Source organism: Macaca fascicularis, chromosome X (genome assembly GCF_037993035.2).
Source record: "Macaca fascicularis isolate 582-1 chromosome X, T2T-MFA8v1.1".
Lineage (NCBI taxonomy): Eukaryota > Metazoa > Chordata > Mammalia > Primates > Cercopithecidae > Macaca > Macaca fascicularis.
The window spans coordinates 118,259,576-118,279,312 of NC_088395.1; the positions used below are offsets into that span (position 1 = coordinate 118,259,576).

At 36.9% G+C, this 19,737-nt stretch overlaps 1 protein-coding gene across 30 annotated transcripts in view; it reads left to right on the forward strand.

The window, feature by feature from the left end:
* Window positions 1–17,956, forward strand: part of ALG13 (ALG13 UDP-N-acetylglucosaminyltransferase subunit) — an 82,198-nt gene extending 64,242 nt beyond the window's left edge. For 22 of the 30 annotated variants that reach the window (XR_012429842.1, XM_074029120.1, XM_074029122.1 and 19 more), the window contains 4 exons: window positions 633–866; window positions 10,241–10,281; window positions 15,034–15,208; window positions 17,041–17,956. Coding sequence is in view for 28 of the 30 variants with exons in the window: in XM_074029120.1 (XP_073885221.1) it covers window positions 633–866; window positions 10,241–10,281; window positions 15,034–15,208; window positions 17,041–17,306 (716 nt within the window). In the remaining 2 variants the exon portion in view is untranslated. Of the gene's footprint in view, window positions 1–632; window positions 867–10,240; window positions 10,282–15,033; window positions 15,209–17,040 lie in introns of those variants that run through there. The other 8 variants (XM_065538187.2, XM_065538189.2, XM_045384207.3 and 5 more) reach the window with 3 other exon arrangements.
* The last annotated feature ends 1,781 nt before the right edge of the window (window positions 17,957–19,737 follow it).

The following is a 19,737-nucleotide window of genomic DNA, read 5'->3' on the forward strand; positions in this document are numbered from 1 at the left end:
TTATGTCAAAAACAAACTTTTAAATATTGATTATTTCTAAGCTATAGTAACAGGTATAGAAAGCTAAAGGGATAAGATATTGTATCTATCCTGTTTTTAGATTCTGTACCTTCTTAGAAATGGAACGTTCATGATTTAAAATTCCCTATATTCCTGAGATGCTACCAGTAGAAACCTTCAAGGATTGCTAAAATCTGTAGTCTGTGCACTTAGTCCATCTCTTATTAGCTTCTGCATTTTGTGATTTGACTGAGAGTGACAGATTGCTGAAAACATTCTTAAATTTGCATTGGGTATTAAACTAAGTAAAAATTTTGCTTTAATTATGTTTTACTTATGTACCTGTTAGCTAAATGTTCAAAGTCTGATAGTCAAAGCTCTGCCTCTTCCAGTTTTTTCCCTTTTAATTTCCAATACTTTTCTTAAATCAAAATGACTTGTTATGAACAAGCTCTCCATTGGTATGTCTAAGAGAATGTAGACAATTCACTGTCCAAGTTTTTTTTTTTAAAGCCAAACCATGAGAATTAAGAGTTCTTTGACCATACTGGAGACAAGAAAAGTAAATGAGCCTGCTGTTCATAAGGTGTTATAGTTGTGTATTGCTACTTTATGTTTTGTTTCTTTGTTAGTGATTGCCTCACCATCCTATCCATGCCATTCTGCTCCTATTCCTCATGCTGGTGCCTCTCTACCACCACCACCACCACCACCACCACCGCCACCACCACCACCACCACCTCCTCCTCCTCCTCCTCCTCCTCCTCCTCCTCTTGATGTGGGAGAGGCTTCAAACTTACAACCACCACCACCACTACCACCTCCACCTTATTCCTGTGATCCAAGTGGCAGTGATTTGCCTCAAGGTAAGTAGATTTTGAGATTTAGGTGAGGGGTCTGAGACTTAAAAAATATTGTTAGAGCATATCTGTCTTTGGTTGACCTATTGGGGAATGGGGAACCAAATGAAAATTGACTTGAGAACACAATGCTGGAAGTGACTAAGGAAAGGAGCAATTAAAAGCAGAAAACTGAGAATATCTTCTACATAACCAACAAGTGGATGGTTGAGTTGACGTGTGCTGCTATTTTGTTTTGTTTTGTTTTGTTTTGTTTGTAGCTACATGCCTACCCTGAAGAAGATTCTCAAATGGATGTCTGCTTTTCTTAACTGTTTTTCTTGCAAAACAGGACTTGGTATCCAATTTTTCTTTATTTCTTAAATTCTTTCCACAAGTGCATGAATTATTGCAGTCTTTTATATTTAGAATTTCAATTGAATTTTAAAGATTTGGGGGAGTGGGGATTAGGAGTCTTATCTGCCTTGAATTTCGGCTGTGTTTTCTTAAACATCTAAGGAGTAGTTTTTCATTGGAGGTTCTTTATTACTCCTCAGTTTGGCATATTTCTCAAGAGAATTATAGTTGAGAATTGTTTGTAGCTTATACCTTCTTGCTATAACATTTTCTTGGTTTTCCTAGCTGCTTCTCTATTTTTGATTTTTTTTTCCAACCACTAATCACCAAGATTTTCTTTAACTTCCTTCTGTTTTTTCCCTACCTTTAAACTTCACTGTTACTTCTACGTAGTTTATTCCTAAATCTAGCTAGCCTTGGCATCAGAAGTTTTAGTTACTTGTCTCCAGATACTTGCTAGACATTTTCACTTAGCTTTTTAGTTTTCATTTCAACAATGAAATTCCTCATATTTATCTTTTCCCCAGGCCACACAAAACGTTGGCTTTTCTCCTTGGTTTTTTATTTTGTTAATAGTGGTATCATTTCCACCTAATTTGCCCAATATCTAAACCCTGATTTCTTTACTACTCTCCCTTCCCTTACCTACATATGCCCGAGATGTACTTAGTCATCACATAATGCTGATTTTGTATTTTTCCATTATTTTACTATGACAATATTCAAATATTCATCCAAGTTGAATTTTAAAATGAAGTCATATCTATCACTTAGATTCTATCATTAACGTTTATACTTTATCACATATCTGTCCATCTTTCCCTCCATTCATCTCTATTAATCCATCTTCTTTTTGATACATTTAGAAGTAAATTGTAGACATTTGTACACTTCCCCATAAAAACTTCAGGATAGATATCATTAAATAGTTTTTTCCTTTTGATGTACAGTTTACATGTAATGTACAAAACTTAAATGCACATTAGCTTGGTTTTAACATATGCATGCATGCACTTGTGTAACCCAAATCCCTATCAAGGTATAAAGTATTAACATTGTCCCACAAATTTCCCTCATGCTCCTTCCCAGTTTTTTCCATGCTCCCCCTAGAGGTAACCACTGTTTTGACTTTTTTCTACCATAGATTAGTTTTACCTGTTTTAGAATTTTATAGAAATATAATCATATAGTATATAATCTTTATAGAAAGCTTCTTAAACTTGGCATAATTTTGAGATTTGTCTGTTGTTGCATGTGTCAGTAGTCCATTTGTTTTCATTGCCAAGTAGCATTTCATTGTATGACTGTTCCACAGTTTGTCCATTCTCCTGTTGGTGATAGATAGCTGGACTATTTCCAGTTTGGGGCTGTTATGAAAAAAGCTACTATGAACATTCTTGTAAAAGTCTTTGTAAACATGCGTTTTTATTTCCCTTGTGCAGATACCTAGCAGTGGAATTGCTGGGTCATAGAGAGATATGTGTTTACTTTTATAAGTAACTGCCAAACATTTTTTCCAAAGTTGTACCATGTTACACTTCCACCAGCAGTATATGAGAATTCCAGTAGTTTGTCTTGCTCACCAACATTTATTGTCGCCACTCTCTTTAACTTTATCCGTTCTGGTGACTGATCATGTTTTTTAAAAAATCTATTTTATAGAGCGGTTTTCTGTTCCTTGCCAAATTGAGAGGGAGGCATAGGGATTTGCTCTTTTCCACCAGCCCCCACATGTCCATAGCCTCCCATATTATCAGTGTCCCCCACCATACCAGAGTGGTATATTTGATACAATGATGAACCTACCTTGGCACATCATTATCATCCAGGAGCCATAGTTTATATTAGTGTTCATTCTTGCTCTTGCGCTTTCATGAGTTTGGACAAATGAATGATGACATGTATCCTTAATTATAGCATCACATGGATGCTATAATGGAGCATCTCTACCCCAGAAATCTGTGCTCTGCCTGTTAGTATTCATCCCCCAACTCCTGGCAATCTCTTATTTTTTACTGTCTCCGTAGTTTTGACTTTTCCAGAATGGCATATAGTTGCAGTCATGCAATATATAGCCTTTTCAGAGTGGCTCTTAGCAGTATGTATTTGTTTTCTCACCAAATCATTATCCGAATGTACCACAGTTTATAGATCCATTCACCTACTGAATAACATCTTGGTTGCTTCCACTTTTGGTTACAGTTGCCCTAAACATTCGCATGCAAGTCTTTTTGTGGAAATATATATAGAGAGATGGAGTCTTGCTCTGTCACCCAAGCTGGAATGCAATGGTGCGGTCTTGGCTCACTGCAACCTTCGCCTCCCGGACTCAAGCGATTCTCCTGCCTCAGCCTCCTGAGCAGCTGGGATTATAGGCACCCACCACCACACCTGGCTAATTTTTGTATTTTTAGTAGAGATGGGGTTTCACCATGTTGGCCAGGCTGGTCTTGAACTCCTGACCTCATGATCCACCCACCTGGGCCTCCCGAAGTGCTGGGACTACAGGCATCAGCCACCGCACCCTTTGGAAATATATTTTTAACTTCTTTGGGTAAACACCAAGGATTACAATTGCTCTATTGAATTAGAATATGTATTATTTTGTAAGAAACTGTCAAACTGTCTTCCAGAGTGGCTATATCATTTTGCATTCCCACCAGCAACGAATTGAGTGTTCCTATAGTTCCACATTCATACCAGTATTTGGTATTGTCAGTGTTCTGGATTTTGGCCATTCTAATAGGTGTGTAATGATATCTCATTGTTTTAATTTGCATTTCCCTTATGAAATCCGACGTGGAACATCTTTTCATGTGCTTATTTGCCATCTATATATCTTTGGTGAAACATCTGTTAAGGTGTTTGGCCCATTTTTAATTCAGGTTGTTTTCTTACTGAGTTCTAAGAATTCTTTGTATATTTTGGGTAACAGTCCATTATATCAGGTATATCTTTTGCAAATATTTTTTCCAAGCCTGTGGCTTTTAAGTGTCTTTTGCAAAGCAGGTGTGTTTACTTTTAAAGAACTCCAATATATAAATTATTTCTTTTATGGATCATGCCTGTGGTGTTATATCTAAAAAGTAATTGCCAGACTCAGGGTCATCTAGATTTTCTCCTGTGTTATCGTCTAGGATTTTTATGTTTTGCATTTTACTTTTAGGTCTGCGATCCATTTTTAGTTACTTTTTTGTATGTCAAGTATGTGTAGATTCATATTTTTGCATGTGGATATCCAGTTGTTTGAGTACTTTTTTCATGTGCTTATTGGCCATTTGCATATTTTTTGTAAAGTGTGCACATATTTTGACTACTCTGTTTTTTATTGGGTGCTTGTTATTGAGTTGTGGAAGTTCTCTACATATTCTCTATGCTAGTCTTTTGTCAGGTATGTTTTATGAGTATCTGCTCCTATTCTGTGGCTTATCTATTTTCTTCATGGTGCCTTTTGATGGGTAGAGGATTTTAATTCTACCCATTAAAATCTAATTGATCATTGTTTGGTATATATTGCTTTTGTAATCTAAGAAACTGGCCGGGCGTGGTGGCTCACACCTGTAATCCTAACACTTTCGGAGGCCGAGGCAGGTGGATCACTTGAGGTCAGGAGTTCGAGTCCAGCCTGGCCAACATGGTGAAACCCTGTCTCTACTAAAAATACAAAAGTTAGCTGGGAGAGGTGGTGCGTGCCTGTAATGCTAGCTACTTGGGAGGCTGAGGCAGGAGAATCATTTGAACCCAGGAGGTGGAGGTTGTACTGAGCCGAGATCATGCAACTGCACTCCGGCCTGGGCAGTAGAGTGAAACTCTGACTTAAATTAAAAAAAAACAACAAAAACCCTTTGCCTTATTTGCCTTTCTCCAAAGTCATTATGATTGTTTCCTGTGTTTTCCTTTAAAAGCTTAATGCATTTAGTTTTATGTTTAAGTCCACTATCCATTTCAAATTCATTTTTGTGGATAGTGGAGGTGATTTTTTTTTTTCTTTATGGATCTCCAGTATTCCAGCAGTACCATTTGTGCAAAAGATTTTCCTTTCCTCGTTGGATCACTTTGGTGTTTTAGTCAAAAATCAAATGACTGTTTTAAGTGCACGTCTATTTTCGTGCCCTCTTCTGTTGCGTTGATCAATTTTTTAATCCTTACATCAGTACTGTACTGTCTTTTTAGTAAGGTTTGAAGTAAGGTAGGGTCATTTGCATGTCTCTTACACTATCAAATTTTACCAAAAAAAAAAAACCGTCTGGAAATTAGGAATTGTGTTTATAATCTATAGCTTAATTTGGGGAGAATGCTAGTGCTCACCAGTATGGTCTCTTTGAATTCATGAATATGGTAACATAGTATACCTGCTAATTTATTTAGGTTGCGTTTGGTTTCTCAATATTTTTTTGTTTTGTTTTGTTTTTTTTGTTTGTTTGTTTTTGTTTTTGTTTTTGGTGTAGCAGTCTTCTACATCTTCTGTTAAATGTGTTCCTATGTATTTGGGTTTTTGGAGCTGTAGTAAGTAGAATTTTAAAACTTTTATTTTCCTATTGTGTCCTGTACATAAAAATAAAATTGATTTTTGCATGTTAACCTTGGCTGATTTATTAAAAATCAGTGTTTCACAGAGTGTCTTTAAAAAATACCCACTGCCTCTTTCCTGGGTCATGCCTTTATAACCTTGTCCCTGAACAGTTAGAGTAGCGTCTCCATTGGTCTCGCTGCTCTGGTACTATTCCACTTTGTGTGTGTTCCTAGCTCAGAACTCTTCAGTGATTCTTTGGTTTCTGTAGATTAAAGTTCAACAGACTAAGTATGGCATTTATGACTTTCCACAATCTAGTCTGTCTTCCAACCTTATCTCTTTCTACTCCTGTGTGAACTCTATGTAGCAGGTTTTCTTCTCCTAAGGCTTTGCTGGCATGGTGATTCAACTCAAATTCTTTCCCCATTCACTCTCCCATCTAAGTTCTATTAACCCCGAGAGTATATCATGTATTCATTAGTAGGTGCTCCCCATTCTTCCTGGCCTTAACAATCACTCCTCTAGTTTGGCCATGGATTTGCCTATTCTGGACATTTCATGTAAATGGAATCATACAATATGTGGGCTTTTGCAACTAACTTTTTTCTCTAAGCATACTATTTTCAAGGTTCATGTTGTCGCATGTATCAGTACTTTATTCTTTTTTATGGCCAAAAAAAATCCATTGTATGGATGTATTGGCATACTCCATTTTGTTGCACTTTGCTTTATTGTGGTTTACAGATACTGTGATTTTTATTTTTTTACAAATTGAAGATTTATGAGAACCTTGTGTCAAGCAAATCTATTGGCATCATTTTTCCAACAGCGTGTTCTCCCTTTTCTCCTTTCATTTCTGTCAGCATTTTTTTTTTTTTAGCAGTATTGTATTGTATATTTATTTATTTATTTTTGAGATGGAGTCTCTGTTGCCCAGGCTGGAGTGCAGTGGTGCAATCTTGGCTCACTACAACCTCTGCCTCCTGAGCTCAAGCGATTCTCCTGCCTCAGCCTCCCGAGTAGCTGGTGTTACAGGCGCCACCACCATGCCCGGCTAATTTTTTGTATTTTTAGTAGAAATGGAGTTTCTCCATGTTGGCCAGGCTGGTCTTGAACTCCTGACCTCAAGTGGTTCGCCTGCCTTGGCCTCCCAGAGTGCTGGGATTACAGATGTGAGCCACTGTGCCCGGCCAGCAATAACGAATTTTAAAATTAAGATATGTACATTGTTTTCTTAGACCTAACACTATTACACTCTTAAAAGTCTACAGTATAGCGTATAAGCATAACTTTTTTTTTTTTTTTTCTTTTTTTTGCAACGGAGTCTTGCTCTGTTGCCAGGCTGGAGTGCAGTGGCGTGATCTCCGCTCTCGGAAACCTCCACCTCCCAGGTTCAAGCGATTCTCCTGCCTCAGCCTCCCGAGTAGCTGGGATTACAGGCATGTGCCACCATACCTGGCTAATTTTTGTATTTTCAGTAGAGATGGGGTTTCACCATGTTGGCCAGAATGGTCTCGATCTCCCGACCTCACGATCCACCCACCTCAGCCTCCCAAAGTGCTGGGATTACGGGCCTGAGCCACCATACCCAGCCATAAGCATAACTTTTATATGCACTGGGAAACCAAAAAATTGGTGTGACTCACTTCCTTGCAATATTGACTTTACTATTTTCTGGAACCAAACCCATGATATCTCCAAAGTATGTCTGTATCATATTTTATCTATTAGTTGAGGAACATTTGGGTTGCTTTCACTTTTTTGGCTATTAATATTGCTATGTGCATTTGTGTATACAAGTTATTTGATACATATATGTATCAAGGAGTAGAATCTCATGCCACTCATGAATTTATTTCCTGCTATTTTTAAAAAATATTCTGTAGCTAGAGCACTGGGCTTTTTGCTATGCTCCTATATAATAGTCAAAATACAAGCTGATTTTTTTTTTTTTGTGGTTTCACTTTGTTTTTCATTTTTGCTTATACTTTTTAAAGCTCATTATAGAAAAGTTTGAAAATGCACAAAAGTATTAAATTAAAACAGCCGGGTGCAGTGGCTCACGCCTGTAATCCCAGCACTTTGGGAGACCAAGGTGGGTGGATCACGAGGTCAAGAGATTGAGACCATCCTGACTAACATGGTGAAACCCGTCTCTACTGAAAATACAAAAGTTAGCTGAGCATGGTGGTGTGTGCCTGTAGTCCCAGCTATTCGGGAGGCTGAGGCAGGAGAGTCGTTTGAACCCAGGAGGCAGAGGTTTCAGTGACCCGAGATCACACTGCTGTACTCCAGCCTGGCGACAGAGTAAGACTCCATCTCAGAAAAAAAAAGAAAAAAACACCTATAGTCTTTCTCCCATAGGTTGCCTTTTTTTTTTTTTTTTAAATTATACTTTAAGTTCTAGGGTACATGTGCACAACGTGCAGGTTTGTTACATATGTATACATGTGCCATGTTGGTGTGCTGCACCCATTAACTCATCATTTACATTAGGTATATCTCCTGATGCTATCGCTCCCCCTCCCCCCTCCCCACAATAGGACCCGGTGTGTGATGTTCCTCTTCCTGTGTCCAAGTGATCTCATTGTTCAGTTCCCACCTATGAGTGAGAACATGCGGTGTTTGGTTTTCTGTTCTTGCGATAGTTTGCTGAGGATGATAGTTTCCAGCTGCATCCATGTCCCTACAAAGGACACGAACTCATCCTTTTTTATGGCTGCATAGTATTCCATGGTGTATATGTGCCACATTTTCTTCATCCAGTCTGTCACTGATGGACATTTGGGTTGATTCCAAGTCTTTGCTATTGTGAATAGTGCTGCAATAAACATATGTGTGCATGTGTCTTTATAGCAGCATGACTTATAATCCTTTGGGTGTATCCCCAGTAATGAGATGGTTGAGTCAAATGGTATTTCTAGTTCTAGATCCTTGAGAAATCACCACACTGTTTTCCACAATGGTTGAACTAGTTTACAGTCCCACCAACAGTGTGAAAGTGTTCCTATTTCTCCATATCCTCTCCAGCACCTGTTGTTTCCTGATTTTTTAGTGATTGCCGTTCTAACTGGTGTGAGATGGTATCTCATTGTGGTTTTGATTTGCATTTCTCTGATGGCCAGTGATGATGAGCATTTTTTCATGTGTCTGTTGGCTGTATGAATGTCTTCTTTTGAGAAGTGTCTGTTCATATCCTTTGCCCACTTTTTGATGGGGTTGTTTGTTTCTTTCTTGTAAATTTGATTGAGTTCTTTATAGGTTCTGGATATTAGCCCTTTGTCAGATGAGTAGATTGCAAAACTTTTCTCCCATTCTGTAGGTTGCCTGTTCACTCTGATGGTAGTTTCTTTTGCTGTACAGAAGCTCTTTAGTTTAATTAGATCCCATTTGTCAATTTTGCCTTTTGTTGCTGTTGCTTTTGGTGTTTTAGACATGAAGTCCTTGCCCAACAAGCTGATTTTTTAAAAAATGACAATAAATGTATTTGTATGTGTAGGGAGTCTCCAACTTAAAGAGGGGTTTTCTGAAATTTCATCTGTTAGTGGAACTCAGATTATATTACTTTGTAAATAAAAATATGTGTGGATCTCAGGTCAAGCAATAAAAATACATTTAGAGGTGCAATTGGAATGCTAAAAGCAGTTTTTGTTCATTTATGAAATAGTTCAGTTTCATAATGTCAAGAAAAATTACCTTGCTCATTGCCCTTCTCTTTGGAGTTCTGATGGTGGTATGTCAGTCATGGCAAATAAAAACAGGATGAATTGTTTCATATTGTTCTAATTGTCTCAGCAGGCATCACTAATCTCTGTCAGTAGAGTATTAGTCTGTATTGTATGTAAGTGCTAGTAACTGAGGACCAAAATAATTGCTTATGTTCTAGAAGTGTATTAAAGTAAAAATTCCATTTTGAAACAAACAAGAAAATGCCTTTATTGGATTCTTCCTAAATATTACCCAAGTGACACTCTTTTAACATCTGCCTAAAATTAAGATTAGAAATAAAAATTTTATTTGGTAACTAAACCTTAGATGAGAAAATAATTTTACCTATATTGGTAGGTAAGTAGTCATTTACTATAAGGTAAAATTGAGAATGGTATTAATGTGGCAAGATTACATTGATATCTTAATAATGCTGAAACAGAAAAGCTCTTTTTTTTTTCTTTTTTGAGATAGAGTCTCACTCTGTCACCCAGGCTGGAGTGCAGTGGCATGATCTCAGCTCAATGCAACCTCCACCTCCCAGATTCAAGTGATTCTTATGCCTCAGCCTCCTGAGTAGCTGGAATTACAGGCATCTGCCACTACGTCCAGCTAATTTTTATAGTTTTAGTAGAGACGGGGTTTCACCATGTTGGCCAGGATGGTCTTGAACTCCTGACCTCAAGTAATCTGCCCACCTAGGCCTCCCAAAGTGCTGAGATTACAAGCATGAGCAACCACGCCCAGCCAGAAGAGCTTTTAAAAGATAATTCTAATTGCTTATGTCAGTCAAGTCACTAATTTTTTTGGTTTTTAATTTTAGATACAAAAGTTTTGCAGTACTATTTCAATCTAGGATTACAGGTAAGTGCCATGTTAAAATTTCTTTGATAAGCCCTATTTTCAAAGTATAAACTGTTTTGATAATCAGACCCTTGAACTTCAAAAACCAAAAGCACTAAGGGGACTAAAAATTTTATTTCTGTCTGAGAGATCTCTCAAGATGATGTAGTTCAGTTGTCTGCTTTAGCCTCCCAGTTCTTTAGTTTCTCTTACAAAATACTCATTAAACTGAAGAGAGGGGTACTGGGCTGTAAGCAGCACAACCTCAGCATATATTAGATTAGCCATCATATTTAACATTACATACTAACTTTTCACTGTGGTGGTCTGTCTCAAAATAAATGAATTATCCTAAAATATTTTTATGACTATCTTTCCATTTTATGTGAAAATTAGACAGATTCAAAGATACTTAAGGCACTGTGTTTTGTTCTTTGAAACCAATGAGAACAAAGACACAATGTACCAGAATCTCTGAGACACAGCTAAAGCAGTGTTTAGAGAGAAATTTATAGCACTAAATACCCACATGAGAAACCGGGAAGTATCTAAAATCAACACCCTAACATCACAATTAAAAGAACTAGAGAAGCAAAAGCAAACAAATTCAAAAGCTAGCAAAAGACAAGAAATAACTAAGATCAGAGCAGAACTGAAAGAGAGACACGAAAAACCCTTCAAAAAATCTGAATCTAGGAGCTGTTTTTTTTTTTTTTTTTTTTTTTTTAAAGATTAACAAAATAGATACACCATTAGCCAGGTGAATAAAGAAGAAAAGAGAGAAGATCAAATAGACATAATAAAAAATGATACCACAGAACACGAACTACTGTCAGAGAATACTATAAACACCTCTATGCAAATAAACTAGAAAATCTAGAAGAAATAGATAAATTCCTGGACACACACACGCTCCCAAGACTAAAGCAGGAAGAAGTCGAATCCCTGAGTAGACCAAAAACAAGTTCTGAAATTGAGGAAGTAATTAATAGCCTACCAACCAAAAAAAGTCCAGGACCAGATGGATTCACAGCCGAATTCTACCAGAGGTACAGAGAGGAGCTGGTACCATGCTTTCTGAAACTGTTCCAATCAATAGAAAGAGAGGGACTCCTTCCTAACTCATTTTATGAAGCCAACATCATCCTGATACCAAAACCTGGCAGAGACACAAAAAAAGAAAATTTCAGGTCAATATCCCTGATGAACATTAATGTGAAAATCCTCAGTAAAATACTGGCAAACTGAATCCAGCAGCACATTAAAAAGCTTATCCACCACAATCAAGTGGATGCAAGGGTGGTTGAACATAAGCAAATCAATAAATGTAATCCATCACATAAACAGAACCGATGACAAAAACCACATGACTATCTCAATAGATGCAGAAAAGGCCTTCTATAAAATTCAACACCCCTTCATGCTAAAAACTCACTATAAATTAGGTATTGATGGAACGTGTCTCAAAATAATAAAAACTATTTAGGACAATCCCACAGCCAATATCATACTAAATGGGCAAAAGCTGGAAGCATTCCCTTTGAAAAACCAGCACAAGATAAGGATGTCCTCTCTCACCATTCCTATTCAACATAGTATTGGAAGTTCTGGCCAGGGCAGTCAGGCAAGAGAAAGAAAGAAAGGGTATATGAATAGGAAAACAGGAAGTCACATTGTCTTTGTTTGCAGATGACATGATTGTATATTTTAAAAACCCCATTGTCTCATCCCAAAAACTCCTTAAGCTGATAAGCAACTTCAGCAAAGTCTGAACTTGTGTGCAACACAAAATCAGTGTGCAAAAATCACAAGCATTTCTATATACCAATAATAGCCAAATCATGAGTGAATTCGCATTCACAATTGCTACAAAGAGAATAAAATACCTAGGAATCCAACTAACAAGGAATGTGAAGGACCTCTTCAAGGAGAACTACAAATCACTGTTCAACGAAATAAGAGAGGACACAAACAAAGGGAAAAACATTCCATGCTTATGGATAGGAAAAATCAGTATCATGAAAATGACTATACTGCCAAAAGTAATTTATAGATTCAATGCTATTCCCATTAAACTACCATTGACTTTCTTCAATTAGAAAAAACTTCAAATTTCATACAAAACCAAAAACGAGTCCGTATAGCCAAGACAATCCTAAGCAAAAAAGAACAAAGCTGGAGGCATCATGCTATCTGACTTCAAACTATTTTACAAGGCCACAGTAACCAAAACAGCATGGTACTGGTACCAAAACAGGTATATAGACCAACAGAACAGAAGAGAGGCCTCAGAAATAATGCCACAGATCTACAACCATCTGATCTTTGGCAAACCTGACAAAAACAAGCAATGGGGAAAGGATTCCCTATTTAATAAATGGTGTTGGGAAAACTGGCTAACTATATGCAGAAAACTGAAACTGGACCCATTCCTTACACCTTATACAAAAATTAACTCAAGATGGATTAAAGACTTAGACATACGATCTAAAACCATAAAAACCCTAGAAGACGACCTAGGCAATACCATTCAGGACGTAGGCATGGGCAAAAACTTCATGACTAGAACACCAAAAGCAATGGCAACAAAAGCAAAACTAAAATTGACAAGTGGGATCTAATTAAACTAAAGAGCTTCTGCACAGCAAAAGAAACTCAGTGTGAACAGGCAACCTACAGAATGGGAGAAAGTTTTTGCCATCCATCTGACAAAGGGCGAATATCCAGAATCTACAAGGAACTTAAACAAATTTACAAGAAATAATCAAAAAGTGGGCAAAGAATATGAACAGACACTTTTCAAAAGACATTTATGTGACCAACAAACATGAAAAACTCATCATCACTGGTCATTAGAGAAATGCAAATCAAAACCATAATGAGATACCAGTTAGAATGGCAATCATTAAAAAGTCAGGAAACAACAGATGCTAGAGAGGATGCGGAGAAATAGGAACGCTTTTACACTGTTGGCTGGATTGTAAATTAGTTCAACCATTGTGGAAGACAGTGTGGCGATTCCTCAGGGATCTAGAATGAGAAATACAATCTGATCCAACCATCCCATTACTGGGTATATACCCAAAGGATTATAAATCATTCTATAAAGACCCATGCACACGTATGTTTATTGCAGTACTATTCACAATACCAAAGACTTGAACCAACTCACATGCCCATCAATGATAGACTGCATAAAGAAAATGTGGCACACATACACTGTGGAATACTATGCAGCCATAAAAAAAGACTGAGTTTGTGTCCTTTGCAGGGACATGGATGAAGCTGGCAACCATTCTCCACAAACTAACACAGAAAAAGAAAACCAAACACCGCATGTTCTCACTCATAAGTGAGAGTTGAACAATGAGAACCTATGGGCACAGGGAGGTGAACATCACACATCGGGGCCTGTTGGGGGATTGGGGGCAAGGGGAGGGAGAGCATTAGGACAAATACCTAATGTAGATAATGGATTGATGAGTGTAGCAAACCACCATGGCACATGTATACCCATGTAACAAACCTGCGTGTTCTGCACATGTATCCCAGAACTTATAATAAATTAAATATAAAAATAAAAATAAAGAGCTGCATTTTTAAAGCACTCATGTGTTCAAAGATGCTTGCTCAACACTGGTTTTTCACCACTCCCCTGAGTTGTAGAGGCAGGTGGGTACTGACAAATGTCTTCATCAGTGAAAGGTGTCTCTGATTTGAGGTGAGAGCTCTTTTATTTTAGTCTTTCAGGGATCACTTTCCCTCTGAAATACACTTGACTTAAAATGTAACAACATGGCATATTTACTGAAAGGAATAATGCATCTTAAGATCTCTCAGATGATGATAAACTCTATGCTGTCCTGGATGAATGCTGAGATTAGTTCATATTCCCTGACACTGATTTCCCTAAAGCTTTAGACATGTCAGTGCCAAGAAAACTGTCTTCCCAAATAGTACACATCTATAAATTAAGAGTAATGGGGTGGGTTTTTGTTCTTTGAGACTATTTTTCCTAAATTCAGTTTCAAGAATTGATAAACTGCTTGCCCCTTCTGTTATGTTAGTTTATTATAGTCACATGTAGAAACTTTGTAATCTATTTCACTGAGGCATTTAAAAATATTTTCCTGCCTTTTACATCATGGAATACCAGGAGATGCTGAGTAGATATTTCAATATTTTTCTTATTAGAAATCATAGTGTCTATTGTAGTACATTTTGAAACTATGGTATAAAGAAAACTAAAATCACCTCTATGATCACTGTATACTTTCATATATTTTCTTACAACTTTTGTATTTTACAAACTATGGATTATGCTGTATAATTTTTTAATCTTTTAATAATACAGGCATTTTTTCTTTAAATAGTTTACAGCATGATTTTCGTTGCCTGTATAGTATTTCATTACGGGTATATAATTTATCCAGTTCCCTGTTGTTAAATACTATGTGCGATGTGTTTTGCTTTTAAAAATACTATAAAAGACACCTTTGTATACAGGTCTTCTAGACGATTCCCTGAAAGAATTTTTAGGTTTAAATATGAGATACAAATTCTGCAAAAGATCCTGAAGTTCTTATAGAGAACAGACTAAAGTGTCAAGTTTTTAGGTCAAAAAAGTCATTGCTACCTCACCTGAAAATCATGTCCTAATTCTTACTTTTTTTTTTTTTTTTTTTTTTTTTTTTGGTCTGTGGGGAACTGTATTACATTAAGAATAGAGAAAAGTAAAGTTTCTTGTTTTTTTGCTGCCCTTTCTTGCTCAAGTGCTATTACCACAACTACTGGCACTCCATGGTCTATGTGCCACAGATGCAGCAGCAGCTTCATGTAGAGAATTATCCAGTCTATACTGAGCCACCTCTGGTAGATCCAACCATTCCTCAATTTTACAGTGAGGTGAGGAGAGAAGATGGCACACAGGCGGAAGCATCAGCAAATGGTGAGTATGTAATGAGATTGCCAGCAAGAAAGACAGTTGGATTTTATTGTGTGTAATTCAGTAATAACTTTCATATGTTTCATGAGGTCCATATACTACACCAGTGATTCTCAAAGCATGGTATGTGGACCTCTTGTGGTCCCTAAGACTCTTTCAAGGGAGTCATGAGGTCAGAAGTATTCATAATAATACTAAGATTTTATTTGCCCCTTTCACTGGCTTGTATTTTCATTGAGGGTATAGAAACCAGTGATGGGTAAAACTGCTGGCACCTAAGCACAAATTGGTAGTGGCCCCAGACTCTGCTAGTAATCAGTGTTTATCTCACTGCAATACACCCATGGTACAAAAATGCCAATCTTATTTTTTTTTTGTTTAATCAAAGACATTTTTACTAAATTTTTATCCTTGAATAGTTGTATTTTTCTTTGTGACAAAAATGGAACTACTTATAAAACACTTCTGCATACTAAATGAAGTATAATGATTAACTTAAGGAAAAAGACTTGTGCTATTAAGTTATGAGTTGTACTTGCTGACTTGAAAGAGGGATAAATTATCATTATTCACACTTAGTTGATCTGGTCGGCATTTTCTTAAATGAACAAAGTGAGCCTGTCACTTTAGGATAAATAACTAGTAATATTTGTTTTCAAAGATACAATTTTAGCTTTCAAATAAAAATTAGAATTTAGGAAAACATTTATTTTCCACCACGAGCTTGACACCTTCCCACCAACTGAAACTCCTGTAATAAGTAGAGCTGAATGTAGTTTCTTAAATTGTATGAGGAAATGTGTCAACATTTGGAAGCTCTGCATAACTCAGTGAAGGAGGAGTTTTACCTTTGAGGAACTACCACTTATGTAGTTTGGGTGTAGCATCAAAGAATATCTACAATTACCTGAAAGGCTAGGTATTAAAATACTGGTGGTTCACGCCTGTAATCTCAGCACTTTGGGAGGCTGCGGCAGGTGGATCACCTGAGTTCAGGAGTTCGTACCTGACTTGCCAGAGTTGTTACAGAACTAATTGGGACCTTATGTATAAGTATGCTATTACCTGGTGCATATTAGGAATACTACTTTCTCTCTTCCTTTCCTTTTTTAAAGCATATTACATTGTCAGTCTTTTTTTTTTTAATTTTGTGCAATATACCTTCTATAGAGCTATTTTTAATTGTAATTAACTATGAAGCAGTGGCAGTCTTAATTTCACAGAGTTAATCTAAGCCCAAGTAATGAATTTTTTTTTTTTTTTTTTTTTGTCTAATGTGTATGCTCATTATAGCAAGATCAAAACAGCATTTATTTCCACTGGAACTGACTCGTGGCAAAAGTGCTATGAAATTAAAATTTGATCTTAATGACATTCAAGAGATGACACTTTTAGGGTGCTCTTCAGAATTATACTTTCAGGTATAGACCAGACTGTCCAGACACCTGAGTTTTTCATTGCTAAATGGTTATTCAAATGATGTCTCTTGTAAAACTATTGGATAACTCAATTGTGACCACCTCTTATAAGAATTTAACTAGAAGGACTCTAGAGAATATTTATGTATTTAGCTTGTTAATACCTAAATCATCCCAGAAAGATAGCTGTCTGTACGTTGAATAGATTTGACACATGTATTTCACAGTTTTTTAATTTGGAAATTTTCATATTTAGTCATTATTTGTATTTAAAGTACTCCTCCTGCAATTGCTGTGATCTTTCTTATAGTTAATAAATTTTATTTTCACACATAAGAACATCCACTTATGTTGCATGGGGTTTTGTTTTGGTGAATTTTTGTATGTAAAGTAGACTGTATACATTCTTTCTTTCAGATACTTTTCCGAATGCTGATCCTTCATCTGTCCCTCATGGAGCAGTCTATTATCCAGTAATGTCAGATCCCTATGGGCAGCCACCTTTGCCAGGTTTTGACTCCTGCCTCCCAGTTGTGCCAGATTATTCCTGTGTTCCCCCCTGGCATCCAGTTGGTACAGCATATGGTGGTTCTTCTCAAATTCATGGTGCTATAAATTCTGGGCCAATTGGCTATCTTGCTCCATCTCCCCCAGCTTCTCACTATGTACCTCAGGGTATGTAAGATCCAGCAGTATGAAGTATTCTTGCACTGCCATTTTCTTGCTGTTTTTGTTTTTAGAAAGTTTTTTATGTTAGTGGTTAAATGATTTAGGTGATTAGTGTTTACTATTGTATTTGTCTTTAAAATTATTTTACCTTTTGATTTAAAATAGTACTTTAAAATAAAGGGATATTATTTTGGGCTGTGACTAAGGAAATTGAGATGGATGTACAACTAGCCCCATATTGAGCATACTTCATTGTATTCAGCTATTTTCCTGTCAGCCATTTGTCAGCTTTATATTAGCTGATGGTACCAATTGATAAAATGAATATAAAGTATTTCATTGGTTCAGAGATCACACATCATATTAAACCATGCAGAATTGGAATAACTTGAACTTTTTTCTAGAAAGTAAAACCAAGAGCCTTTGCTTCTGGGTAACTCACTTAATATTAAATTAAAGAGCTCTTCAGGTTTCTTGAGAATTGTCTGAAGCCAGTTGCATTCTGTGATATCAGTTTTGAAGGCACATGGTTCTCTGCTTTAGATTTATCCCATACGCTATTGTTTAATACTGGATGTATGTAAGTGTTTTACTGCACTGTATTGAATTGGTGTCTTTTGCACAGTTAGCAGTAAATAAAAAATAGCATTTAAAATTGCCAAAACAAGTGGGATTTTTTCTTTTTGCGTTTTCATGTCAGCAAAGAGTACCGGACGTTTGATTGTTTCAACATGTTTTTTCTCTGGCTCTGGCATTTTGGTTGTCAAAGAATGTAAATTTTTAGCATAAACTGGTGGGGAGTAGTTGCAGAGCCACTTGAAATGTTATTTAATCTAGAGTCATTGCAGCACATACTACCATATCTATGCCTTTTCTCTGGAAAATGTTTCTTTTGTGTGTGTGCATGTTTTTTAAAGCATCTATAACCCTCTTATAGAACTTTAGACTTCTCATTGTCTATACTTTCAATAGTTATACGGAGCCAAGGGAAAACTCCTTCACTCTCTAAAAGTTCACCGAAAGCTCACGAAAGGCAGGTAAAGAGGAGAAAGGGCATACAAATTTTAATGTGTACATGGGAACCTTCAGAATGAAGACCCAAAAATACAGGGGAAATTGTCCATTTTTATGCTTAGGTTCAACGAAGTATGGACAGCCATGTGGAAATATAATTGGACAAAAAGGGTATGATCTGCTAATGGACTTGAGTAGGGGAAACCCAACAAGGCTTATTCGTGTTCTTGGCCTCTCTGAGCACACATTCCTTCCTTCTGGGTATGGGGCAGGATCCTCTCTGGAATAGGGGGTCTTATGATGACAGTGAAACCAGGTAGATCAGATAAATGTTTTATGGCCAGTTTTTACACAGAAAGGTGTAGTAATATTTTTAGGTTTTAGAAAAGTTCGAGTAATATTTTTAGGTTTTGTGGCTGGCTTTCAGGAAAAAGGGGTTCTGGTTTCTATGACCCACCTTGGGGAAGAGGGACTCTAGTTTCTATGGCTAGCTTTGAGGAAGAAGGAGACTGAGAGGAGGGCAGGAGAAGGTCAGAGAAAAACTTGCTACTGAGGCCTTCATTCGGGGTTATTGTTTTCTGAGTCCAGACATTGTCATATCTTACCGTTTTTGTTTTTAGACTTAATCTTGTATCTCTGAAGGCCTGGCTTGTCTTTGGCTTGCTGTGAGATACATTTCATCATCCTTTTTTGCCTTCTCCCTTTACATCTATCTGAAGACCACAAGATGTCCTGTATTGATCAGTTCTTCTCTGAGGGGAAAATAATCCTGAATGCTTTGCTCTGTCTCACCTGACAAACAGCTATTTAAAAAGTGTTCTTTGGTTGCCATAAAACCTATTTATATCACTTTCTTAAAAGGTTATTTATGTTTGTGAATCAGTCTCTCCTTTCCCCCTGTGGCTACACCCTGGTCAAAAAGAACAATTTGAGACATCAGGGCTTGAAGTACTTGAACAGTTGAAGGTACTGGAGTGGAACATTGCAAAGAAGATGTATCTTCAATGTACTGTTCTCAAGATGATTGATATTGATGAGTTCTAAATAAGCCAGTGTGGTAAAGGGTTCTGCTTCATAATAGTACTGATCGGATTTGTTTTTGTATCCTTGATTTTAAGAAGGCCTTGCACTACAAGTTAGCATCTGACAACTTAAGGTGGATAGCAGTGCACTAATGTTTTATAACAACCAACTGTGTGTATTAGTGTTTTAACTTCTCTGCTAACCTCCTGGGTTCTCAATTTATGCAGCCTGCAAATTGTGTTTTGCATGAAGGTTTATTTTACTCAAGCTTATAACATGGAATAGCCCCTTCCCAACATTTTTTGAATGTGCAAACATTTCTGAAGTATACATATCACAGAAAGTGATTGTCCTCTGTCTTCAGCTGTCAGTGGTTCACTAGCTTCTAAGGGGTGTTTTAGAAGATTG